Below are 26,806 nucleotides of genomic sequence, written 5' to 3' on the forward strand. Positions count from 1 at the left end.
AGCGCGCGGCACATTGTGTGACCGAGAGAGGAGCGCGTGCCGGCGCAGGCTAGAGAGGAGCATCGCGGGTCGCTGGCGACGAGTAGGAGCGCGGCAAGACGAGGAAGTAGGGAGCGCGCCGGCGTTCGGCGATGAGAGCACGGAGCGCGGGCAAGACGAGAGAGGACGCGCGCGGGCCGGGCGCAGGACCGTGTGCACGAGAACGAGAGAGGCCGCGCGCGGCGAGAAGCGCAGAGCACGTGGCTGCCGATTGCGATGAGAGTGAGCGCCACTGTGTGACGAAGAGATCAGCGCCGCCGGCGCGGCGAGTAGCGATGCGCGCGGTGCTGACGAGAGAGGATGGCTCGCGGGGTGTGACGAGAGGAGCGCCGGCGGCGCGGCGAGCAGATGGAGCTCGCGGGCGCGGCGAGAGCCAGGACGCGCCGGCCCAAGACGAGAGAGGATGCGCGCGGTCTCTGCTGCACGAGAGGACAATTGCGCGCGGATGGCTGTGACGAGAGAGGCAGCGTTGCCGGGTGACGATCGAGAGGAAGCTCGCTTGGCGCGCCATGCGACTCCCTTCATCAGCAGAGCGGCGCTGGCCAAGCACGAGAGAGCGAGCGCGCGGTGCTGGACGAAGAGAGGATCCGGCGCGCGGCCGCGCGCGCGAGAGTAGGATGCGTGCGGAGTGCTGCGAGAGGAGCTCGGGTGTGACGACGAGAGGCACGCTCGCGCTGCCGCGATGGCCGACTGCGAGCGGCGCGGCCAAGACGAGAGACCCCGGCGAGCGCGCGGATGTGACGAGAGACTGCGCGCGGCCCGCCGTTGACGAGATGACGCGCGCGGTTGCTGACGAGAGAGTCGATGCGCGGCAAGGCAAGAGAGGAGGCGCGCGGGGGCCGGTGTGACGAGAGCAGGAGCGCCGCGGCGCGGACGAGAGCAGGAGCACGTGTCGTGCGTATGCGAGCAGAGCGACTTGCGCACGGCGCGATGCCGACGCGTACAGTCGGCGCGGCCAAGACGATGAGAGTGAGCGTTGCGGCGCCGATGGACCCGCCGCGATGCGACGCGCGTGGTGCGGCAGAGAGGGCAGCCGCACGGGCCACGATGCGAGCGCGGCGCGACGACAGATGAGCCGATGAGAGCGCCGCGGCCTGTGACAAGAAAGCCCGTGTCAGTACTGTAGAATGCCATACGGGGTCACCGCTGCAATAGACAGCACGACAAACGGCCGAATGCACAGCATGCGTGACAATATTCATGTTGATAAAACATGCAAGTTTTTTTTTGTATAGCTAGACGTTTTCAGTAGCTAATAGTAGCTAGTAGTTTCTAGTAGCAGGTTTGTAGTATAAAAATTAAGAAAACCTCGCATTAAAATAACAATAAATCGCAAAAAGGAAACAAACTGGATTGTAACCGCTTACTTGACGCTAGTAATCTCCGCGCTGAAAGCTGCCCCGTCTAGCCCACCTGCACGTGACTAGTCAGCCCCGAACATTCATCTGCTGCCCTTCAACCATGCTGACATATCCGGATGTGAACGTCGGCATGTGAACCCATCACACCAGTCACACGTGAACGTATAAGTTGTTAAAATGCTGGTACGCGGACACGGTATCACGTAGATGGCACATGCAGTAGAAGTCCAAAAATCCAGACTGCTCGAGGGATTGGGTCGCGTCCGCGTTTTTTTTCAGATTTTCCGGATCTCGGCCGGCCAGTACTTTTCAAATTTACTTCACCACCGCCACGGGCACTCCCTTTCCACATACCACCGGATACCATCCCCCCACCATTTCCTGTCCCCCACTCTTCTCCACATCACCAGCAAGTCCTCACCTTGTTCCACTTTAGGTCAGCTCCCGGAGAACAAAGTTCGAGTTGGTGAGGTACTGTAACGAAACAGTGTTGAGAGGAAGCCCGAACCATGAGCCCATCGAAGCCCGCGCTTACCAGTGTGCAGCACGACGGTCGCATGAACACCAGCGCGCTAAGGGCTTCGCCTACAGCAACAACGTCACGCAATTGTACTGTGTGTGCACGTGCCGTGCGGAGCGTGCACTGCACGTACTGTTACGTGTACGGTGCGCACACACACACGCACGCATGCACGCATTCATCAAAATACGTTCATCGGTTGTTGAGTTGAGCAAGCAGATCCTGCAAACGACGGTTAAACCTGACAACTCAAGATGTCAAACTTAAGAAAATGATCTATGATAGATGCTCTATATATGATACTATAGCATGCATCTATAGTATGATATGATAGATTGATCTTATAGATAATTGATAGATGATCTATAGATGATTGATAGTAATGATTCTATAGATGATGATAGCATGATTCTTAGATGATTGATAGATGATCTATGATGATCTATAGTATGATGATTAGCATCAAGGGCTCAATTTTAACAGTCGTCCGGTCGCTCCGTGACGACTGGATTTCTCTCCCGGCAACTACACAATTGCCCCTTCCGTAGTTGTCCTGGTGTCCAACCTCTATAGAAATTTTATATTCATAATGCGCGCATTCATTTCTCATACGGCCACGGGTTGCACAATAACGCTTGCAAAACGTTTACATTTGTTTCTTAGACGCATTGTCGGCTTGCTTGGTACAAAGTATAACATCACGTGTTTAAACAACACAAGTTCGTGTTTAATTTGTACTCATCTCTGACTTCGACACTGTTTTAGTAATGTAGTCAGTGTTAGTTAACTTAATGTAAAATGTTATGAAATAACTTTCATGCAACTTTTAATTACTATTATTATACGTCATTGATCCCAGCCATCATTTACCACATTACCCAATATTTTAATTCTCTCCATCATAATGATGTGAAACGAATGCCAATGACCATGTCTTGCTCGTCACTGCAATTTACGTCACAAAATGTTAACATGGATTCAGGCCTTTTGCTTTACAGCACTGAGCAATCACGTGAGCAGAAGCGCCTATGCCAGCCACATGTTAAATAATATTCCGGACAACAAAACTCTTGGAGGTGACAACATATGCTACTCTCTTGCTGTTGTCCTCCGGACACCCAAAAAAAACCTTAAATTGAGCCACTCGTAGATGATCTATAGATGTATGATAGAATGCATCTATAGATGGATCTATTAGATGATGATAGATGACTTGATAGATGACTGATAGCATAGATCTCTAGATGCATTATAGAATGATCTATAGATGATTGATTAGCCATGATCTATAGATGATTGCATAGAATGATTTATAGATGATCTATAGATGATTGATAGATGCATCTATAGCATGATTGAAATAGATGATGATAGATGATTCTATAGATAGTAATCTATAGATGCATTCTATTAGATTGTATTGATAGTTGATCTATAGACGATATGAAAGAATATGAATAGAAAATTATGAATGATAAACGATCTAGTGCCCACATCAAAACCACGGATAAATCCGGCAACTTGAGCGCTCAAACAAAGTAAAACGATCACGCACATCAAAAACGCACTAGAAGTCATCGCCAGTCAGCAGATTTGGCGTAACTTGCCGGACGGCGTAGGTGGCGCTTTACCTCGTCCTCGGCCGCTTACGTCGAGGCACGGCTCCAGGGCTTAGCAGGAGACGGACTTGCTCTTGTTCGTACAGCTGCTGGCCCAGCTATCGTCGGACGCCCCAACCATCAAAACTCTGAGCCTCGGTGATGCCACGCAAGCAGCTCACGCCGCAGGTGCTTGAGTTGGCGTACACGCGCGACATCTGCAAACAACATGCAAAACAACAATGCAGCCGGTCACACACCCGCCACGTCACCACCAGGAGTGTTAAAGAGAGAATGGGGTGGGGGGGCGTGCCGTATGGCGTGGTGCTTCTTAAACTATTCAGCTGCTCATTCTACCTTCGAGTCTTTAATCACAAAATTTCATTTCACCGCGACAACAATTTCCTTACGTTTTTCAATGCATTTCCATTCACCCAAAATAATTCATTCACTTCTGGGACAATACCATTCACTAGTTTAAGAGCACTGGCTTATAGTAGCATGGAGCCTAGGCGGATATAATTGTGCAACCTTTTTGACATAAAAGCAGGAAAATTTGGCCACACAGGTAGTTTAAGAGCGTGCTACATTCATATGCCAGAATCGGGCTACCAATCTCCATCCGCATTGGTATCAGCCATCTTGAATTTCGAAATGGCCACCATTTAAAATCAATTATCCTTCTTTTTACGCCAAAAGCAATAGCTAGGGAGCGAGCGAGCGATGGCCGTGCGGAGCGGCCCAGATCTTCGAATTTGTAGCCGGGGCGGCCACCCCAAATTTTAAGATCTCCGGCATGTAAACATTGCAAGTCACTTGCCCGACGGGCTCTGCTCTTCAAAACGCATTAAACTATAACACAAATCTGGCCATTAACTAAATGCATTTTTAATTAAAATCACGAAATGTTTAGCCACACATGTCTAGAAGTTGTCTGGTGCACACTATCATTACTCGATATTCCCAAAATCATTCCTGCAAAAATATATGGACAAATTTTAGAATGGACATGTACATTTTACACAAGTGCACAAAAGGTTTTTCGTGAGACTGCGGGCGTGCGCCGCGTAACACGTTACGTCGGTTCCGCCGGTGACGCATGCGAGACAGCCGATGGTGCCGCGCAATGGCCGCTCCTATTGTAGCTCAACTGACGGAGACGGACCAGCTTCACATACACATCCGTGTGCTCGTACGTGGAAAACCAGCGTCCATCATGTCTTGAACAGGTTGCGAGTGTCGCGGCATGAGTGGTGCACTGGAATGTGACAGGGCGGTATTACTGTCACTGCGTAAAATACAGTAAACATTTCAGCGAATTGTTAACATATCTTTAAAACACGTACAGTATCAGCGTTTGTAACTCGCTGCCCATCACTATTTTAGCCATTGACCAAATTGATTATTATCATGACCAATTTCATTCAAGCTCATTTTGACACAATACAATCAGAGGCACATCTCATGGCACAGACAGCAGCACCCACATCATGCGCAGGACCATGACAGACACCAAGTTCCCAGACAGCAGACCACATCATGCCAGACAGACAGCACTCCAGTCACGACAGCAGCACCACATTTCATGGCCATGACAGACAGACTCAGCCACAGGGACAGCAGCACCACAATCATTTGGCAGACAGACAGACACTCAGTCAACAGACAACAGCCCCACATCATGTTGCAGAACATACAGACACAAGTCACCAGACAGCAGCACCACAATCATGGCAGAACAGACAGCACCCCAGCTCATCAGACAACAGCCCCACATCATTGGCAGACATACAGACACAGTCACAGACAGCAGCACCACATCTATGGCAGGACAGAACAGACGAAAGTCACAGACACAGACTCACCACATCATGGCCAGCAGACAGACACAGTCACAGACAGCAGCACCACATCATGGCCAGACAGGACAACGCAGTCACAGACACAGCCACCAGCACCACAATCATGGCAGACATACAGACACAAGTCACAGACAGCAGCACCACATCAGTGGCCAGACAGACAGACGCAGTCACAGACAGCAGCCACCACATTCATGGCAGACATACAGACACAGTCACAGACTAGCCGCACCACATCATGGCCTAGGACAGCAAACGCGAGTCACAGACAGCAGCACCCACATCATGGCAGACAGGCAGATGCAGTCACCAGACCAGCAGCACCACATCATGGCAGACAGACAGGGACACAGTCACAGACAGCAAGCACCACTTCATGGCAGACAGACAAACACAGTCACAGACAGCAGCACACATCATGGCAGACAGACAGACGCAGTCACAGACAGCAAGCACCACATCATGGCAGACAGACAAACACAGTCACAGACAGCAGCACCACATCATGGCAGACAGACAAACACAGTCACAGACAGCAGCACCACATCATGGCAGACAGACAGACACAGTCACAGACAGGCACAAGATAGAAGCAGCCACTGACATCACCCTCAACTCATAAGAAAGACAGAGAATGATGTTTGGATGTAAAAATAAAGTTGATCTCATCGAGATCCAAAAAAAGTTATAAATACTTACACTGACGAAATTTTTAGTCCATCTCTCCGATAGACTTCCTCAGGTCTGATGTTTCCGTCAGTGTAAGTATTTATAACCCATTTTTGATCTAACTGAGATAAACTTTATTTTTATGTGAACTATAGCGAGCCGACGTAATTATTCAATCAGATGTTTGGATGTTTACCGTAGGAAGATGCCGGCCCGGGACAGCGCCTTCTCGCCGCGTAGAGAGTAAGACAGCCTCCCGATTAGGAGAAAGTAGTCGCGACTGAGAGTGCTGAGCAAGCTCTGAGGTGACAGCACTAGCGATCCCGTCACATGCTCCCTGCACACCTGTCAAGTACAAACACACACCTGTGAATTACAAACACACACCTGTGAATTACAATCGCACACCTGTGAAATTATAAACATACACCTGTAAACATGAGTACGTGTAAATGAGCCGTGTGCAGGCACATGCACACGCACGCACGTACACACGTACACACGCACACACGCACGCACGCACGCACGCACGCACGCACGCACACACACTAGCTATTTCCCAAGGTATACTTGTTTATAATGATGATGAAATGCAACAATAGGCTCACCTCCTTCAAGCAGTCCAAGATCTCTGCCAAGAAATCTTCTAGTATTTTCTGGTACTCTGGCTGTAGGAAAAAAACAAGAAATATATATAGCAAGCAATGCCATACAAAAGTAACCACGTATGTGATCACAGTTACACATAGACATTATGCTAGACATGATTTTACAAGGATGCACATGAGTTCTTGACACAAGGAGCAGGTCTTGTGATTAATTTGCAATCAGGTATTTATTTATTTATTGCTGCATCCAACCACCAACACTATCATAACCATCGCGATCACCACGACCAGCGTACGCCATCGAGTTTTCCAACTTCATTAGCACTTCGCAATCATGTTCAATCAAATGCAATTCATTCCAAGTTACGGCAACAAAATTACCATATTCTCAGTTTTCTATAATCCATACATCATTCGCAAAAGCACGAAACTAATTGAGAAAATGCAATGTGAACTCGCTCACTGAGTTGACTGATCACGACCATGACCAAACATCAGCATCACCAGTAGTGATGTCCCGCTGATCGATTATAATCAAAACTCGAACGTCGTTTGCAGCTACCGACTAAGCGCTCGATTATGAAAATTAATAGATTATCAAAAAAAAATTTTTAATTTAAATTAAATTTCCAAACATTGATGAAGTGGCTCTTTATTTCATTTTTGTGTATTTTTGTTGATTACTTTACAACTGTAAGTAAGTAAGGAGTTACTGAAGACAGTAAATCTAACCTACACCAAACAGAAGCAAGTATAATACTGTTACATAGCTTTTAGAATATAGTATTTAAAAAAATATTGTATTATATGATATATGATATATTTCAATATCTGGTAGCCACGATCAATAACATTCTACCGATTGACTTCGATCATCGATCAGTTGGGTGCAACCGATGATCGATGATGAAATTCCAACCGAAACCCATCACTAATCACCAGCGCCACTACCGCAGGTGTGACGTAACTCACCTCGTCGTGAATGAGAAGGAATTCTAGCAGGTAGCACGCAGTGACAGAGAACAGCTGTGCTCTGTCGTTGCCCTGGTCGATCGTTGAGAAGAGCATGCTGCGAGGGCTGAAGAAGTAGCTCACTCTGGTCACAAACTTCCCTCCAGATGCCCTGTCAATGCTTACTAGTCCATCGCCGGGCCACTGCACAGCAATTCACAGTCAACAGTTACACATTGTCAACGAAACAGTGATAAGGTGAATTCACCCACCCCAATACCCTCGCGCATACACCCTCACCACGCCTATATCTTCGTCATGCCCAAGCCCCACCCCCACACACCCTTCTCCCACACGTCCCCGAACCCAACCGTCCCACACGGTCGGCTCATACCTTGAGCAGTGCAGCGATGAGATCCCAGTCCCAGTTGAAGTTCTCTTTCGTGACCAGCACCTGGCTGTCCTTGATTGCTTGCGTCAGCACCTCTTCTGCATCCTGAAATGTTTGAAAATCGCTCATAGTAACCAGTAGAGGGCGCTCAGCTTATCAACATCCTGGCTGAGGTGTTTATAATAACCAACAGGGGGCGCTTACCCTCTCCAGCGTCTTAACGAGGTGTTTATAATAACCAGCAGGGGGCGCTTACCCTCTCTAGCATCTGCATGAGGCGAGTCTGTGCGAGGTGTTTATAATAACCAGCAGGGGGCGCTTACCCTCTCCAGCGTCTGCGCGAGGCGGGTCTGTGCGAGATGTCCTGGGTTGAAGCGACTTCCGGAAGACGTCTGCAGCGCTCGTGGCGCTAGCTGTAGGATCTGGTCGAGGTAGAGCGAGCACGGCACGACACCTCGCTTCTTTACGTCGTGCAGCCTCTTCAGGTATCCGACGACTTCCCTCGCACGCCTGTCCACCCCGACACCGTCACAATGATTACACTGTCGCCACTGTGCCGCAACGATTATTATCATTATTACTATAATTAATTTGTTATTTATAATCATATCATCATATTATTTGTACTATAATATATTTATCAGATATTTATAACATAAGTCTATTGTTAACGTAAAACGAATTAAAATATCATTTTAGTATATAACGATAATATAATAATATTAATAATAATAATATAATATATTAAATATATTTATTATTATTATTATTATTGTTATTACCATCATCGTCATCACCATTATCAATTTTACCATTATTAGTGGTGCTATTATTATTAACATTCTTACATCAATCATGTAATTGTGTGACCTCTGTACAACATTGAACAGTCACGATTTCAAAATGACAAACACTTACAGTCTGACTTCGGCCGACTTGTTAGGTGAGGCGGCGAGGCCGGTGAGGGTGGGCAAGCACTGTGAGTACGCACTCACCTCCACAGGCACCAGCCTGTTACCCTGCAGAACGCACAGATAGTTCCGTTACTACAGACCTTTTCACGATTGACATGCAGAAGACGTGTAAAAGTCACATCGACATGTAGCAAAAACACCCCATTCACCTACAGGATATACAAACCTCAACAACAACAACACACAACACACACAACAACTGCCATTATGTGACATACACGGCATGATTCACATTACCATGGCAACTATTCTCTCGCTCCACAGAAGGCACGAGTAACTTTACCACAGCAACCATGCTCCACGCTGCGAACAGGAAACCGTGAGACGTACCACATGCAGTAGCTCTCCGAGCAAGATTGTCGTTGCTACTGCCATCGACCGACCAGCTGATATTATCACTTCGACGAGGGCCTAGAGGTACGAAATATTAACGATTTTAGCGTAAATTAGTCTTGGAACACGGCTGATTAGAGAATTAAACGTTTTTATAACAGGAGACATAGACTGTTTACTGAGCATAGTTGGTGTTATGCAAAAACAACTCCCATAATGCCGTGTTACTCTAGAACAGTGCTTCTTAAACTGGTGAATGGTTCATCCAACAGTGAATGAAAATGGGTGAAAAACATAAGGAAATTTAGTAGCGGGTGACTGAAATTTTCGAAGACTCGAGGGTGAATAACATTGAAATAGTTTACGAAGCACTGCTCTAGAAGCATACATTATGGCAAGATTCAACTCATGTAGGTGATTCTATAATAACGGCTCAGTATATACATTTCAGGTGCCTTACCTCGAGCAACCCCGCCTGTACAAATGCTGTGATCAGCAATGACAGATAGTTTTCCACCAAGTTCATTCTGTAAATTTACACAAATAAAATATCTATAATACCATATCATGTACGCACTTACATACTGTCCTTTCTGTTTCCTTTCTCCATGAAATAATTTTTTTTTCTTCAACCTCAAACAAATCAGACTGAGCAACCATCACTTCATACAGCTAATGGTAGTTGCCTAAGGTAATATGTATATGTTATGTACCACGTAGCTGATATTATATATATATATATATATCAGATAAGTGAGAGGTACACGTTAGACATGTAACACGGACCGGCATACGGCATACCGAGTGCTAGCTCTGTGAGGTAGTATCGACAGCCCTTCTTCTACAACAAATCCCTCCATCAGTTGCCAGCCATCTCTCATCGATGAAGGATCTACAAAGTATTATACAGACCTATACTATATACTATACTATATACTATGTACTAGTGTCTATATTATACACCCCTCATGAGATGTCACTGTTTGCACAACCTGGCACACTGCACCACAGAATTATGAAAATCGGAAACAAAATACATAAAAATAAAAATACATATAAATCATGAACTCAATACATGCATGGCTTTTCTTTCTTGATTACGTGCCTTATATACATCACAATAATAACCAACTACTAAGGCAGTGTTTGCAAAATGCAACTTAAGTCATGTGTCGAATGCCCGCAAGTTTCATTCTTCTGTGACCAGGAACAAAACCCGACATCACAAACAAGCGAACGTACCTAAGGATAACAATGCGTCAGAAAAGTCGTCTGTCCACTCCAACGCGGGAATTCGAAAGACTTCAAACAGCACGTCTATGAAATGTTTCTGTAATTCAAAAAGGAGGTTGCCAACAAAAATTCAAAAACAGGGAAGTCTTTATCTTGCGAATGTAACTGTATCTGACATTCAACGTTTTATGTAGCGATAGATCCTGTATCTATGAAATACGACACTGTAGAGTACAGTCTCAGCATCTGACCAAAGAAAGGAAACAGAGAAGAATGATACAGGTTTCATAGCTGAAAGTCAGTGATGGAAATGGGAGTGAGCAAGGATTTGTGTGGAAATATTTACATATACCATTGTACATCTATTACGACGATATTATCGGACAAGTTCACCTACCCTAGCATAATAGCAGCTACCCAAACATAAGCCCACATAACCCTAAAATAGTCACGCTTACCCTTATATCCTCATAAGGCAGGGATAGTACTTTTACCACAGAGCGGATCCCCGAGTCGTTTTTCTTGCATAGTCGTATCATTCCTAGTATAGAAGCAGAAGCATGATCAATAACACACGTCTAGCAGCTAATAATAACAGTTATAAATCAATACCAAGCAGTGTGTCTGGCAAAGTATGACGCTCAGACATTTTACACAGTGAACCCATGTGTATAACCACGTTATCACTGTATCAATTTGTAATGAAGTCTTTTAAACTCAACTTTGCAACTAACTTTATATTTTATACATGCATATATCACCACGTACCTGGCCAGGACCGAAGCATCGTAACTATCGCTTGCTTGCACGCGACAAATCGTAATTCCTGGTCTTCGCTGAAACATTAAATGCAGGACAAACCTTGTTAGAGTTATTGGGTTGATTATACTGACCACATTACTTCGACACTGGAATTTTTAAACAGCACTTTAACATGCCAGCATGCATGTGACAAAGAAAATACCAGCTGTGTGAGACATCATTACAGCAGGTGAAACTGTGAGATAACATAACAGCAGGGGGGTAGTGTAAGACATCATTACGACAGGTGTTGTCTCTATACGAGAAATTTACCTTTCAGATGCTTCCTGATCAGGTGCAATAGAGTTGTGCTTGTAGTGAAAATCTGTGAACGGTGCTAGTACTTGCTGCAACCAAAAGTCAACAGTCGTTACCACAAACAGTCATCCCGACTGTTAAGTTGTTAACGAACAATGCTTTTGACATATTAGTTCCGAGAGTGGCTACCAACATCTGATTGTTTTTTTTCATCTTGATAACCTTTTCTTAGACCAACAAACGTTTTCCGAAAATGACAACTGCCTTTATCAAAAGGGGCTAGAGGTGATATTGACCTTATCCAGCCATCCTTTGTGAAGGCGCGGTGCTTTAATATAAGCTTAATTGTCTATGTTAATGTCATGGTTATCTGCCATACACCAACAGTAGTCCGCAGCAAAATGAGGGAGTCCGCAGTCTGAGGTTCAAAATTAAAGATATTAACAATAACGCATGTGCTTATTTTTAAGATTCATGCGGTTGCACATCTGGCAAATTTTTTTTTTACATTAGCTGGAAAAATATGGTAATTCCGCAAGGCCGTGCTCCATAATGAACTATTTAGTACGGCAGAATTTTCAGGGAGTCACACAGACTCCTGCATATGTCAAATCAGGGAGTTTTTTACTCCGGACACCCGTTAATTTCGCACCCTGGTGCCTGGAGAGACGTCTATGCTTAACCACATGGCTGCCAGACGGTCCATCCATGCGCTAACAGTCCAGTGCTTCTTAAACTATTTCAGTGTCATTCACCCTCGAGTCTTTATCACAAAATTTCATTCACCCGCGACTAAATTTCCTCTCGTTTTTCACCCATTTTCATTCACTCCAAAATAATTTCATTCACCTGCAACTAAATTTCCTTATGTTTTTGGTAAGTTTCATTCACCCTAAAATAATTTCATTCAACCATTCACTAGTTTAAGAAGCACTGGGTTAGCGTAATGAAACTTTCGTGGGTGAATGAAATTTTGTGATAAAGACTCGAGGGTGAATGACACTGAAATAGTTTAAGAAGCACTGCTCTAGAAGCAGACATTATCTGAAGATCATTATATTGAAGATTCAACTCATGTAGGTGATTCTATAGTAAGGGCTCAGTATATATACAGTTTAAGAAGCCGCTGCTGGCTGAGCTATCACACTGACCTCGATGTCAACGCCGTTGCGTATGTAGGGTCTGGTGCGGGGGTTGTTGAGCAGGTGCAGCACAGTTGCCACCATCGCCTCGTTGATTCCCGGCATCGACGCGTCTAGGATGCACTTCATGAGCACGCCAACGCCGCCGGCCCGCGCCACCACCTCCGGGTTGTACACAGCTGCGGGGGAGAGAGAACGACGGGTTAACGAGTCAGTAGCGATGTCCCGACGATCGATTATAATCCATCATCCATCGATTATATTTGCAGCAACCGACTGAGCGCTTGATTATGAAAATAAATTATCGATTATCAAAAAAAATAATTAATTAAAATTAAAATTTGCAAATATTGATGAAATTACTATTTTATTTTTGTGCGGTTTTTGTTTGTTACATTTTTAACCTACACCAAACATAAGCAAGTATAATACTGTTACATAGCTTTTAGAATATTGTATTATAAAAAATACTCATATTATAATAATTATACATGATATATTTCAATATCTGGTAGCCGCGATCAATGCCATTCAACCGATTATCTTCGATCATCGATCGGTTGGGTGCAACCGATGATCGATTCGATGATGAAATTCCAACCGAGTCCCATCACTACCAGTCACACGCATGCATTGGGATTCGAACGTCATTGCAACATGCAGGCATAACGCTGCACGATCGTGAGAAGGGGGTAACAACACGCAATGATGTTAACCCACATTCATATCCTATAGAAAAAATCTATACCATATCATAATCGATTTATGCCTCATAGAGGTTACAGTGGATCAGGAAAAACGGGTTAAAAATTGCCTTGAAAAGCCTTGAAAATTGGCCTAAAGCCAATGTTTTGTATGTATGCCCATCTGTTCCGCATAAAATTTGTCGACAAAAAGGAAAGTTGTCCTAGAACATTTCTTTAAAAGAAACGTTTGCCACTGTGCTTCAAAATGTTTATTTAAACCCAAGAAAAATTGTAGCTAACACACAATGGCAGGCACAGGTGAAACGTACAGCTGCTACAATTCACAAAATACTCCCCCTATCCAAATACCGTCTGCGATCACATAAACACTACACACTACAACGCTAGGATTGAGCAGCTCGCAAAGCAGAGTGGCAAAAACTTGATCAACTCGCTGACCGAAGGTTGAGAAAATAGAACGTGTTCTAATTTCAAAACTAGTTCATATCAGCTTACAAGTTGAGCGCTCAAATTTTACGCTTACACTGCCGACTTTCAGTCAATTAATTGAAAAAAATTTATCAGCTCTGTCAACTTTTCAGCAAAACGTTGATAGTGTAAACCCAGCTTATGGTTGACAGAGAGCGGTAACTCGCAAGCTCTAGCCCAGTTCGCAGAATCACAAAATCCTCCCCCACATGAAAACCACCTACAATCACACAGAGACTACACACTACAACACTAGGATGGACAGAGAGGAGAGCGGCTCGCGAAACTAAACAGAAATAAAACTAAAAAAATATAATAAAATAAAATAAAATAAATAAAAATTTAGACGTTTCACAAAATCGACCCCAGGGGCTGCCAAATCCGAGAAATTTCTCGGAAACAAAGTAACCTGTATGATACAGGCGTATGTTCCGCTTCACTACACTAACCGCCTGTACCCCTTGCTTATTCAGCGCGCTTCGCGAACGAAGAAATCATCGCGCTCAATCAGAGAGCTGTAACGGGCCAATCAGCGAGCAGGCTTTTGCCTGACGTCATTTCTCAAGTTATTCAAGTTGAATTTATAACTGCAATTAGTGCATGCTTCTGCCAAAGCCATTAACTGGATTGTTTCCATTCATCAGGTATTCGCCTAGGGCGAAGTTTTGCCGTATTTACTTCTGTAAGCTCGATTGCTCGCCGCTAATCAGATTCCCCGCCATAACAACCGGTCGATCGATAACGAGGCTCGCGAACTGCTGGCGCGGCGCTCGCTTACAGGCGTTACCGTGTTAGTGTAGTGAAGCAGAACATACACCTGCATCATACAGGTTCGGAACAAAGGATAATTCTCATCCATGCTACACACTACGACGCGAGGGTTGACAGAGAGCGGTAACTCCCGAGCACTAACCAAAAAAATAAACGAATAAAATAGAGTTGATGGAGAGCGGCTCGCGAAACTAAACAGAAATAAAACAAACAAAAAATAAATAATACAATAAAATAAAACTAAAAAAATAAATATAAATAAAAATTAAAAAATAAATAAAAATAAAACAAATAAAACAAAATAAAACTAACCCAGTTCGCATATGGTGGCGAGGCAGCAGCGGACGAGGCGGTCGTGTCCCCCATCACCGGCGATTGCGACGACGGCGTTGAGCAGTGATCGCGGGAACGTTGCCGGGTCGATGCTCATCATCTTGCGGATGAGACGCAGCACCTGTATCCGCTCGCCCTCGTTATCCTGCACCAGATCTAACGACCTGTCAGAAACATCGTAAAGTTAATGCTAATGTTAATGCTAAAGTTAAGCCTAAAGTTAATGCTAACGCTAATGCTAAAGTTAATGCTAATGTTAATGCTAACGTTAATGCTAAAGTTAATGCTAATGTTAATGCTAAAGTTAATGCTAAAGTTAATGCTAATGTTAATCCTAAAGTTAATGCCAAGATAGCGCTTATACGACTGATGTTAATATTACGAGAATAGCGTTGACGGAAACGCATCGCAGCTACGAGAAAACTTACGATACCAGAAACTTCAGTTTGATTTCTCCCCAGCATCTCGCTCTCTTCCCTTCTCTCTCTTATCTCTCTCTCTCTCTCCGTTTTCTCTCTCTCTCTCTCTCTCTCTTTCTCTCTCTCTCTCTCTCTCTCTCTCTCTCTCTCTCACTCGCTCTCTCTCTTTCTCGCTTGCACCATGTCTCTCTCACACAGGCCAAACCACTTTGCACATGCGAGATGAAGTATAGCAAAGGTAAAGCAAGGTAAAGGTTTTCATACCTCACTATTAATAAATCTATTTGCAGACTAAGAAGCGCTCTCAGGCGTTGCTTGTCCCGGATATAATAGCGTAGAGCTCGGAGCGTTGCAGTGCGTATCTCCTTTGCTTGATGCAACAGGCCTAAGCGAAGACTGTTCCACAAAGATACATAGTTACCTATCATTGCACATAATATTAAAGTAATCAAGATACAACACAGGATATGTAATTAACCCCTCCATTACGATTATTGTGTTGAAGCATTACATAGAGGAGGTATAGTACCAAAACGTAGTCATACCAATAGCCAGAATGCCAATCAATTATCACACTAAAGTCAATTTCAATATTGGCCAGCCAAGAACAATGACGTGCAATACTTTGGATTTTCTGATAATAGTGATTACACCAGTATCTTACCAGCATAGGATGTCTTCCCGTGCGAAACCAGCATGCTGGTTGCCAAGGTAACAGCAGAGTCGGACAAAGTTGTTGAGGTATGCGAGCTTCAGTGCTCTGCGTTCGTCCTTCACGCGCGTCACGTGTACGAGGATGTCCCGCATGTTCTGCGCCGCATCTATAAAGGTTTGTGACGAATCATGCGGTGGCACGGAGAGAGAGAATTATAACACTGCTCCACCGCATCATAAAGGTTTGCAATGATTCACACGGTGAGAGAGTAGAAAGAGAATTACAGCACTGCTCTCCACCTGCCCCTGAGTGAATGCATGTGCTCTTCACGGTTGCTCGGACATCATCGCAATCTAACATTAGCACAGTCCCACTGATACATCGAACAAGATCATTGCTCTCCTATATATATACAAGCAGATTGTCCTTCCATGGATTAGCAAATTCAGCCTTAAAAACCTCACTAGGGTATCAACAGCTGCACTTTTTTAAGATGGTGACAATGTTGCTGATTAAATGTGTGTACAGACTGGTATGGTATCCCGTTCATTCAGCATTAACAAGTCCTGAAAATGGTATTCCCGCACAGTTGATGACAGAATCATTAGTAAAATTAACATTATATCCAACAGGATGACACAATTGCGCGCTACTTCTGTTATAACACTATTGGTTTGAGTTATGGGCTTGATTACTTTGAATGGCGTATGAGCACATCTTAGATCTCCAATTACCATGAATTAAATCAGTAGGTTATTAAATTGGAAGAATGAAACTATATACTCCAAAGATACCACAGTGTTCATGCAGAAGTAAAGACCAAATATACCTTTAGAAAAATCCAGCTGAATTTGTTCCTCTTCACTGTCTACTCTACCTATAAAACATAATCAGGTACCATGTAAATCCATTTTGCTAATATCATTTACTGTTGCTATTTAGCAAAGTATATAACACACAACAAAGGCTTTTAGAGATATTTTTCTAACTAAATCTGGCTTTATTTGTGTTGTGCATCAAACTATAAATTTAGTTTAGACTTTATTAGTAATATTCTAATTTAAAAGGCATCACCATAATTTACCTGGGCTAAGGCTCACTAAACAGAAAAGCAAGTTAAGCCAATGGGAGCAAGTCCGTGGTGTAGCTCGATTGGGTTTTTAGGTAGAATGAATTTATAAATTGTGATAATGATATGATGCACCCAACATACACTATCTACAAAATGGGCCTTGATGTACAGTACATGAAGACTCAGCTCTTCATTATAGTAATACCGCTCAAGGGGTCGTTGTCGTATCAGGTACTACAGATATGTACCCGAGGTACATAATGTATACACAAAGTGTACCAGACTTGTACTACAGAAGTGTACCCTAACCCTAACACTAACCCTAACCCTAACCATAAACATACCTCATAGTCATAGTCATATAAAAATATAAACATAATACTAAACAACCTAAAACTACCTCGGGTACATATCTGTAGTACCTGATACGACAACGACTCCATCTGCAGTACTACCATAAAATATTACTCCAAAGTCCATTAGCACCATGTTGGTTTGGCAGTGTGTAGGCCTCTATGCAATAATTATAATGCAACCAACCTTGAAGCTTGACACTGTGACAGTGACCATTCATTGATTCAAAGACAATAATAAACATGCAAAATAATAAATACAGTATCACAAGCCGTTAGTAAATAATGAGCACGTTACTAATTAGGTTAGGCACTTCGTACACGCGTTCAAATGTAATCGTAACGTACCCATGTGAATATTTTTACCTGGCTATGTCTATGTATAGGCGTTTACAGCCTACAGCCTACAGTGCTACGTAGTACGCTACAGGCACTGACATCAGCAAAAAAGTTGTGGAATCAAACTGTAACTGCGATATTTACGTTACAACGACCTAATTACACTAATGTATCATATAATAATCACACAATATGATAATATCCTGAGACAAATCCACAAATACACTGACGGGCATACATGACTAGCTAATATTAAGGTAAACACTTGCCTCTAAAGCCTTTGCTCCTTGCTGTATATTTTCGTGAAAGTACAGCCGCCATTTTGATTCTAAGTCTATTCTATTTTACTCCGAGCGATGTCGCTACATGCCACGTGTGTAAATCAAGGAAAAAGTTAGAAACTACTTAACAGTAATAAAATACCCGCAGCAAATTTATAAATATAATACTAAGATAAATACTAAAGTGTAAATACATAAACTCCATAATGAGCATAACATAATAATTTTATCTGGCAGTGGCATCGTGTTGCCGCATTGTACTAAGAAATATTTGCACTAACAAGTAACCACTAGGTGGCAGTAGACCAAAGTTTTGGCGCCATAATTTTACTACTAAAGTATAATTATACATTTTTGCGCGTTGTCTGAAGTTTGAATATTTATTGTGATTATATTACTCTAGTTGTAAGTTTAAATAGACTATTTTTAAGTCTATAAAGTTTTTCCTATTTGTGAAGTAGCTTTACTGTCGTGAGGAGATGGCAAAAGTGCAAGTGACAAATGTGGTCGTGTTGGATAATCCGTCTCCCTTCCTCAATCCTTTTCAATTTGAAATAACATTTGAATGCATAGAAAATCTACCTGAAGGTAAGCCATTTTACCGTTTTAAAATACTGACGGTATTGCCATTAAGCGGTAAGCGGGTAGTTTGAATTGTGAGGGAACATTAGTGATACAATTACAAATACAATATATCATATTATTGTAATATTATTGACAATGTCAATGACATGACCTGGGTTAGTAGGTGATTTTTACAACACTCAAAATCAATGTCATTGACAGTGTGGCTGTTGATTGTCGTTGTGACAATGACTGTCAGTGTCACTGTCACTGAGTCGTTGTCGAGGTGCGCAATACACCCGTTGACAGTTTAACACTGCGCATGCGCTTAGCCTAATGTCAAAGGTCGGGAGGAGTTTCCGTCCCAGAAAGCGCGAGTAAAATGCGCGAACAATGGCGTTAGCGTGTAGTGTGAAGGGCTGCTCAAACGGATCGTATTGGCTTAAGAAAGACTTAGAGCATGCATTGACCATAATTTAAATGTATCAAGTGTCATGTCACTCAGGTAATCCATTATCGGTGCTCTATTCCCTGCTACGTGCACTGTTCTTCGACACAAAGGTGAGCGACCTGCGTATGCAAGGCAGATAACGCATCGAGATAAACAATATTGCGGAGTTTACTCGCACATCCGGGCTCTCGCGGAGATGCGTAACTAATGGCGCAGAACATAGGCGCAGAACTGTCAATGGGTGTATTGTGTTATTCTTGTTTTTGTACTTTTCAGATTTGGAATGGAAAATAATTTATGTTGGTTCAGCTGAAAGTGAGGAGTATGATCAAGTATTGGACTCTGTCTTAGTTGGACCTGTACCAGAAGGAAAACACATGTTTGTCTTTCAGGTAGGATAATGATTAATTGACATTGCCATTGGTAAAACACAATTAATGCACTACCAAAGTCCAAGGAATGCCCATGCATACATCAAAAGACCACTTTAAACTTGCTGTAGGGAAACGTGTAATTAGCTGTAGCTCTTATATTTCAAGAATCACCACAGCAAGTGTCTGATGTAACCCCCATGAATCAGTAAATCTCTGCATGGCTAATTGTTCGCGGCCCGGGGGAGGGGGGACTCCCTATATATATATTGTATGGTAGACCTGTATGTGCCACGGTTATAACCCATCTACCTTATTTTGTAGGGAGTGCTCCAGGGTAAAAAATACACGGGAGCGATGAGCGATTCGCTCTTCAAACCTCCGAAATCGCTCCCGTGAGGCTCAAAATAGCTCGCGTAAAATTTTTGACGAGAGCTATTTTTCCACAGACTTGAAAAAGAGCTCTCGTGGAAAAAAAGAATTTTTTCCCCTGGAGTGCCCTCCCCCGGGGTTCGCGGCCACTTATTTGATCACAAAAATCACGATATTCCACACACATCAATCCCAAGTTGATAAAAAGTCATTCCACGGGTACCGTGAATGGCTAAATTTCGTACCGAAATGAAATAATATATAGTGACTCAGGGTGCGAAATTAACGGTAGTCCGGAGTCAAATACGCCCTGATTTACTGCCGGACTCCCTGATTTGACATATGCAGGAGTCCGTATGACTCCCTGAAAATTCTGCCATACTAACTAGTTCGTTTCTGAGCACGCGGCCTCGCGGAATTACCGTATTTTTTCAGCAAATGTCCAAAGGAAATTTGCCAGATCATGAGTTGTGCAGTCACATGAATCTTCAAAATAAGCACATGCATGTATGCGTCATTGTTAATATCTTTAATTTTGAACTTCAGACTGCGGACTCCCTCATTTTGCCGAGGACTCCCTCTTTTTGATGTCTCTTTTTTTGTCCGTTGTTCAAGAGTCAATTTCTACCCCTGGTGACTACAAGATTATACATTTTTTATGCATATATATGCATTGCAGGCAGACCCACCGAATCCTAACCTGATTCCGCTCGCGGACGTCGTCGGTGTAACTGTCGTCCTCATCACGTGCTCGTACAGAGGTGCGGAGTTTGTCCGTGTCGGCTACTACGTCAACAATGAGTACAGTGACCCGGAGTTGAGGGAAAACCCTCCATCGCAGCCTGAGTTTGACAAGGTGAGCTTGGTTGTAGCTTTAACGAGTATATAACAAGGAACACGTTGCTTGGCTTTGGTCTGTAACTCGCAAAATAAATAGCACAAACGCGCAACTTCATCAGGGTGGCAGCACAATCACAGGGTGTCATGTCAGCAGCCAAAAATAAAGATTTCGAAACTCACTGTTGTTTTATGACAAATGTGAATGCATGATTATAGAAATTTGTAGGTATATTATATACTATTGTTTATGCACTTCTATCATAATATACCCTAAAATTCTAGGGCTTAGTATCCCTTTAATCAGAAGTAGATAATTGGGAAGGAGTGTGACTTCAACAAACAATGGAAATTCGTCATTTACTAGCCTTACAATTCTCCATTCTGTTGCCAGCAAACCGAATGTATAACCCGCCTAACTTGAAACAAAAAGCAGCTACTAACGACTCTTGCGCACTCTTGTGCCCTCGGCGATGTGGTGTGGCTCGCTGGGAGATTGGAGCTGGAGCTGCTGCTGATTGCTGTGGGCATGCGTGCATGGGGGGCATACCAGCTGTAAGTAGGTAAAAGATTAGCTCGCCGAGTGTTGCGTCGATGTCCAATCTCCCAGCGAGCCACACCGCATCGCCGACGGCACAAGAGTGCGCAAGAGTCGTTACTCGTTAGTAGCTGCCTTTTGTTTCAAGTTAGGCGGGTTATACATTGGTTTGCTGGCAACAGAATGGAGAATCGTGTCGTACGTTTTAGTCTGTATATATCCGGATTGCGGGTGTATACGAGGAAACGATTTCGCACGATGCTAGGCGAATGTACTGTGTACGATTTGAGCTCAAGTTGGTTGAGTTACGCGTTGTAAATCGTAGGTATTCTAAGGCTAGTAAATGACGAATACTCCTTGTTGATTGAAGTCACACTCCTTCCCTATTATCTGCTCCTGCTTTAATCCAACTACTCGGTTGTGAGGTTGATGCAAGGGTGTAGCTATAGTTGCTTGCTGCTCATAAATGGAAATTCTGAAGCAGGTCTACTACACAGTCGTTACTTCACTGTAATATTACTTCTACGTATGACGCAGTTCAAAGTGGCAATCCATAGCAAATTATGTATTATTATTTTAACTGCTCAACACTATTGCATTTATCAGATTTTTTCTCCATAAAAAAAGTCTTCAGTACATGTATTTGTATTTGTATTACATGCAATAAAGATTAATAATAATAATAATAATAATAATATCCTTTCAGCTCGCTCGCAACATTCTTGCTTCGGACCCACGCGTGACACGCTTCAAGGTCGACTGGGGTGATGAGTCGGGCAACGAGGAAAACGTCCAGCCAGCAGTCAGCATGGACGCAAACTCCAACCAACCGATGGCGATGGAGACTTCGTCCAATCACACGGCAGACGATGCGATGGCGGGCATCGACGCGATGAAGCGGGTGCATGGACCAGCTGCGACGCCGGCCACCGGATTATGAGGGGGCGCCACAGTAGTAATCATGTGCGTGTCAAATCGCCGCTGTATATTTTTTCACATAGGTTTTGTATGATATCGATGTTGAGCCCAAACAGGTGGCAGCATCAGCCGGGGCAAATGACACAGGCGTGTGTTCTTTTTTATTTGTCGTGGCTGCTGCCTTACAAAGCATGCGAATTTTACCTGGTCATTGTGAGAGTGCCTTGTTTGGGCTGCTTATGTAAATAAGGCGAGATCCGGGACACGAATAACCGAGGTGTCGTCGCTGCGATGGTGAGTAACACATGTTGAATACGTTCATTTGTCCACACTTACTCTGGATGCATACGTCGGTAATCAAAACGTGTTTCATCGTGCACACACTGCAGAGTTTGGCTCTTCGAGTGATCTTGAGCATTTTCTTTCTGCCGTTGTGGAACACCGTGTAAATTACACGTTGCGTGCATGCACTGTAACATTTATTCAACATCTGCAGCAGAGATTTTGCACGCTTGCTCACCTATCACTCTCCTACACTACCCTAGACGACAGACACATGCGCATCAGTTACGCTTGGGAGTGTTGGATTCACTCTAAATAATGCTTGCTGGAGCCAGTATTTCATTAAGATATAAATTGTGATTGCATATTACACAATTAGTGCATCGCTCTTGCATCTGCATCCTCCTATCATGCCTATGCATTATCTTTACTTGGAATTTGTCGCTCGTTACCTGAACAAGTGGAGAAAACGGCTTATACTCACAATTGCGATCTCAGTATCGCGTCGACCAACAACCGTCCGTTGGAATATGATGTCCGTTGTTTGGTGTTATTCGTGGACATTATGGTACTATTTAGGTGGATGGCCACTGTAGTGGTGTAGATGGAAAGATGTAGTACAAATTACATAATTATGTGTCAGCCGTACATGTTTGTTTCTGTGGTATCCTACAATGCATCTAGGTATTTCAGGAAGTGGTTTTGGTTGCACTAATGAAGTGGATTTACAGAATATCAGGCTTCTCCAAGAGCACTTATAGCCTGGCGGCCCGCCAGGCTATCGTCGAGCCCCGCCATCCTAAAATGCACCCGCCACTCTAAATATCATAGCCGCCATCCTGGTGTACACACAAGAAGTGTCCCAGATTGCATCTCAGAGCTTCTACAATTCAAACATTTTCCGGGGGGGGGGGGTTGCATGCCCCCGGACCCCCCTACCACGCAAATCGACTTTGGTGATTTGCAACTAGGACCGTAAAGGCAGCACCCCCATGCTATAATGAAAAGGCTTGGAGAACCCTGAATATTAAAAGAAACAAACCACTATATAGTAAAGTCTTAGATATGCAATGTGTGTGTATGTATGTGTGTGCATGTGTGCATACATGTCTGTTTGTGTGTGGTGTGGTGTGTGTGTGTGTGTGTGTGTGCGTGCGTGCGTGCGTGCGTGCGTGCGCGCGCGCGCGCGTGCATACATCTTGGTGTGTAGATGTATAATTTCAATAAAACGGGCCTGTGCATGAATACGTGCCACCCAATGATTGAAATAAGTTGTGACACTCAAAAAACCCAAATACGATTCCGTACATGTTGTTTCAGAAATATATATAGTAATTACTATATATAGAAAAATACATGTTGGAGGTGTTACTATATGTATTACTGGTAACGTGACTGCATGAATAAGTTGTATTTTTGTATGTACACTGTACAGTAACATGATTGTGACATTTCTCTTTTCATTAATCATGTAATCATTTTTGGGGAAGGTGGGGGGACATGTACTCTGTTTAGGGTTTGTTGATAAGGAAGTATCAATACAATATACTAGCCACAATTATTTATGCATGTATATTTATATTTCTGTGTATGTCATCACGGCATGCACTTAAATAATAGTGACATCAATTACAAGAGAAATAGTTGAATCTCTACCATAGCTAAGCTGTACCCCGTGCTTGGAAATGATTGTTAGTACCTGAGCAATAAATCTAGTAGCTGACTAGCTGCAAAGATATGGTAATCGTATGGTAAAGATTGTGCAAGCTATTTCATACTTGTGCAATGCGTCTGTATTCAAAAAGCATGTATCTGTTTCAATCATCAACGTTTGGCGTTTCATCATATAAGGCAATGCAAACATCTATTTACTGGCTGCAGTACTGAATAATAGTGTGGTTTCTACACTTACATTTAAGTGTGTCTGGAGCTAATTGGTAATACTGGCACTACCTATGAAGAAATGTAAAGCAGTGTTTCGACAAGGATATTACAACAGAAGTTAATCTGGCTTTACATCTGAATATGCTTGATTTTTAATCAGATGGAGTTTGATGTTACAATTTTGAAAACCTATTGCATTGAAAACACTATTTTGCGTGGGATCTGTTGTTGTGATTAATAATCACAGCACCTACGTTTGTACATACTTTGCATACAGTTACATGTAGGATGTGCATTTAAATGTTAGATAACTTAAACATTAAACTTTTGATAATAAGTAATTAGTACAATGGTTTTTGTATTTTCACTATCGTACCTATCAAATAGTTTTCATTGGCATAGCTTACAACTATTCAACTATTATTTGTATGAATAACACACGTAGCAACATTTATTTACACATTCATCTGAGTGCCTATATATTATACTGTCCGAAAGTGTGCATCATTGGCCTGGAGTAGGCAGTATTGAAGTTAGGATAGTCACTGCTGCACGTACTATCTCTATACCACCGTGAGTTGAGACATTGAAGGTGGCGTTGTCTTCCAATTCTTTCACAAGACAGTACTGTTACTGTACAGACAGTTCACTTCTGTTCAAAGAAGGAAAGTGTTACAGGAAGTAAACGTCATGATAACTCACTATCACAGTGTAGTCCTATAATAGTCACGATTATTCAGCATTAATTATATCAGTAATCAGTTATCAGCAGGCTTTTTAAATTACACCTTGATCAAAAAGAAAGGTTAAATGCTAAAAAGCTGTTAAATGTAGGGGGTCGATAAGTACACATACGTACGTACGCAGGGATAAAGTTGATAAAAGTGTAAAATATCGGAGGGCATTAATTTCGAAGCCACGTACGTTACGCTGTAAAGGTAATTACTTTTAAATTGCCCTGGCAGCTGGTTGATATAATAGGGCCATCACAAACAACACGAAGCATAACAGCGAAAGTGATCGATTCAAACGCTGATTAAACCTACAAAGTGCACATCACTTAATATTAATTCCGAGTTTAAATCCTCCCGGTCCACCCACATGTACAACGACAACGACAGCCTTCCCCGTTCCCTGGCGGAGAATGCGGGAAGTAACGCTCCTCACGTGACGACCGCATATCATCTAGAAATGTACACGCATCGTTTACATGCCTTCATGAAATCTGCACGAGGCGTCTGCGATCCCTCCGCCATATTGAATTCCGCTGCGAAACATTACGCGAATCAGTGTTCAAGAGTAATTTCAACGCGTCCTCACTGCTAGATACTGCCAGACACGCATTCGCAAAGGTAAGAAACCGCTATAACATTTTGTTAGGATTACAAAGAAGTGATACAATTACCGTAGAACGTTGGAATACGGCCAAACTAACAAATTTTGTTTCAGCTAGTTCAATCGCAACTCCCCCGCATCGCACTCAGCTGTAAGCTATTGTCGGCCACTGTTTAGTTCCAATCGATGTATGCAAACTTTTCCTGCTCCTCGATTGGAATTTACATCGCGTTGAGGTTCAATGAATGGGCTTCGCGACTTAGTCCTTATTTTTAAGAAATTAAAAAAGTAAATGCGTGCGGTAACGCGACGAAAATTAGAACCGCATTGCTGAATTCAGATGTCCACGCCTCTCGGTACACGGGAACGTAAACACACAGTAGGGCCTACTAATGTTCAAGGGGTCGTTGTCGTATCAGGTACTACAGATATGTACCCGAGGTACATATATGTATACACAAAGTGTACCAGACTTGTACTACAGAAGTGTACCCTAACCCTAACACTAACCCTAACCCTAACCCTAACCCTAACTTTAACCCTAACTCTAACCCTAACCCTAAACATACCTCATATAAAAATATAAACATAATACTAAAAACCTAAAACTACCTCGGGTACATATCTGTAGTACCTGATACGACAACGACCCCATCTGCCCTACGCATCTGTAGATTTGCATACACAGTCAAAAGCACGATTACTAGCTCTAACGAAACGCAATTGAACTAGTAGAAAAATTGACGTCAACCATGCAGCGATAAAACGGTGTTAGCTGGTGCGAATTAACTTGATGGTGGGAAGAGGAACTCATTGACAATTTACTATTGCACTGGCGATATTACCCTATATCTCGATCTTCGCAGAGTGTCTGTGTCTCGAAATGTGTGGCACTCTTAAAGCCCGCCGCACACGCTGTGTTTTGTGCTGCGCCATCGGCCACGCGTGGCTGATGGCGCAGCACAAAACACAGCGTGTGCGCATGCAAACGCATCGATTTCTTGCGTGTGGAAAATATCACACGTGTTTGATATTTTCTTCCACGCAGGGGCGGATCTAAGAATTTCAAAAAGAGGGGGCACCAAATGAGCAATATATAGTGAAATGTGGGGGATG

At 43.3% G+C, this 26,806-nt stretch overlaps 2 protein-coding genes across 2 annotated transcripts in view; one reads left to right on the plus strand and one right to left on the minus strand.

Moving 5' to 3' along the window:
* The window catches only part of LOC106806971 (rapamycin-insensitive companion of mTOR-like), a 28,377-nt gene extending 11,406 nt beyond the window's left edge, over positions 1-16,971 (minus strand). The window contains exons 1-18 of the mRNA XM_014809159.1: positions 16,923-16,971; positions 16,103-16,259; positions 15,703-15,834; positions 14,999-15,183; positions 12,750-12,919; positions 11,614-11,687; positions 11,308-11,375; positions 10,998-11,080; positions 10,549-10,636; positions 10,108-10,198; positions 9,767-9,833; positions 9,304-9,384; positions 8,918-9,018; positions 8,323-8,509; positions 8,003-8,104; positions 7,630-7,812; positions 6,658-6,717; positions 6,246-6,394 (exon numbers count right to left, since the gene is read on the minus strand). Of these exons, the coding sequence (XP_014664645.1) occupies positions 6,246-6,394; positions 6,658-6,717; positions 7,630-7,812; positions 8,003-8,104; positions 8,323-8,509; positions 8,918-9,018; positions 9,304-9,384; positions 9,767-9,833; positions 10,108-10,198; positions 10,549-10,636; positions 10,998-11,080; positions 11,308-11,375; positions 11,614-11,687; positions 12,750-12,919; positions 14,999-15,183; positions 15,703-15,834; positions 16,103-16,245 (1,964 nt within the window). The 5' untranslated portion in view covers positions 16,246-16,259; positions 16,923-16,971. The remainder of the gene's footprint in view (positions 1-6,245; positions 6,395-6,657; positions 6,718-7,629; positions 7,813-8,002; positions 8,105-8,322; positions 8,510-8,917; positions 9,019-9,303; positions 9,385-9,766; positions 9,834-10,107; positions 10,199-10,548; positions 10,637-10,997; positions 11,081-11,307; positions 11,376-11,613; positions 11,688-12,749; positions 12,920-14,998; positions 15,184-15,702; positions 15,835-16,102; positions 16,260-16,922) is intronic.
* Positions 16,972-18,451: 1,480 nt separating this feature from the next.
* LOC106806972 (histone chaperone ASF1A-like) lies at positions 18,452-23,217 on the plus strand. Its single transcript, XM_014809160.1, has 4 exons — positions 18,452-18,726; positions 19,430-19,545; positions 20,576-20,752; positions 21,978-23,217. Exons 1-4 carry the CDS (start codon positions 18,618-18,620, stop codon positions 22,209-22,211), a joined length of 636 nt encoding a protein of 211 aa, XP_014664646.1. The 5' UTR covers positions 18,452-18,617; the 3' UTR covers positions 22,212-23,217.
* The last annotated feature ends 3,589 nt before the right edge of the window (positions 23,218-26,806 follow it).

The sequence above is a fragment of the Priapulus caudatus genome, unplaced genomic scaffold, assembly GCF_000485595.1.
Source record: "Priapulus caudatus unplaced genomic scaffold, Priapulus_caudatus-5.0.1 Scaffold188, whole genome shotgun sequence".
Classification (NCBI taxonomy): Eukaryota; Metazoa; Priapulida; class Priapulimorpha; order Priapulimorphida; family Priapulidae; genus Priapulus; species Priapulus caudatus.

Bases quoted from the DNA above. Each gene is read 5' to 3' on its own strand.
- LOC106806972 (XM_014809160.1), top strand. From the start codon at position 18,618: ATGGCAAAAGTGCAAGTGACAAATGTGGTCGTGTTGGATAATCCGTCT. The intron at 18,727-19,429 runs GTAAGCCATTTT...TGTACTTTTCAG, and splicing joins CATAGAAAATCTACCTGAAG to ATTTGGAATGGAAAATAATT. The intron at 19,546-20,575 runs GTAGGATAATGA...TATGCATTGCAG, and splicing joins AACACATGTTTGTCTTTCAG to GCAGACCCACCGAATCCTAA.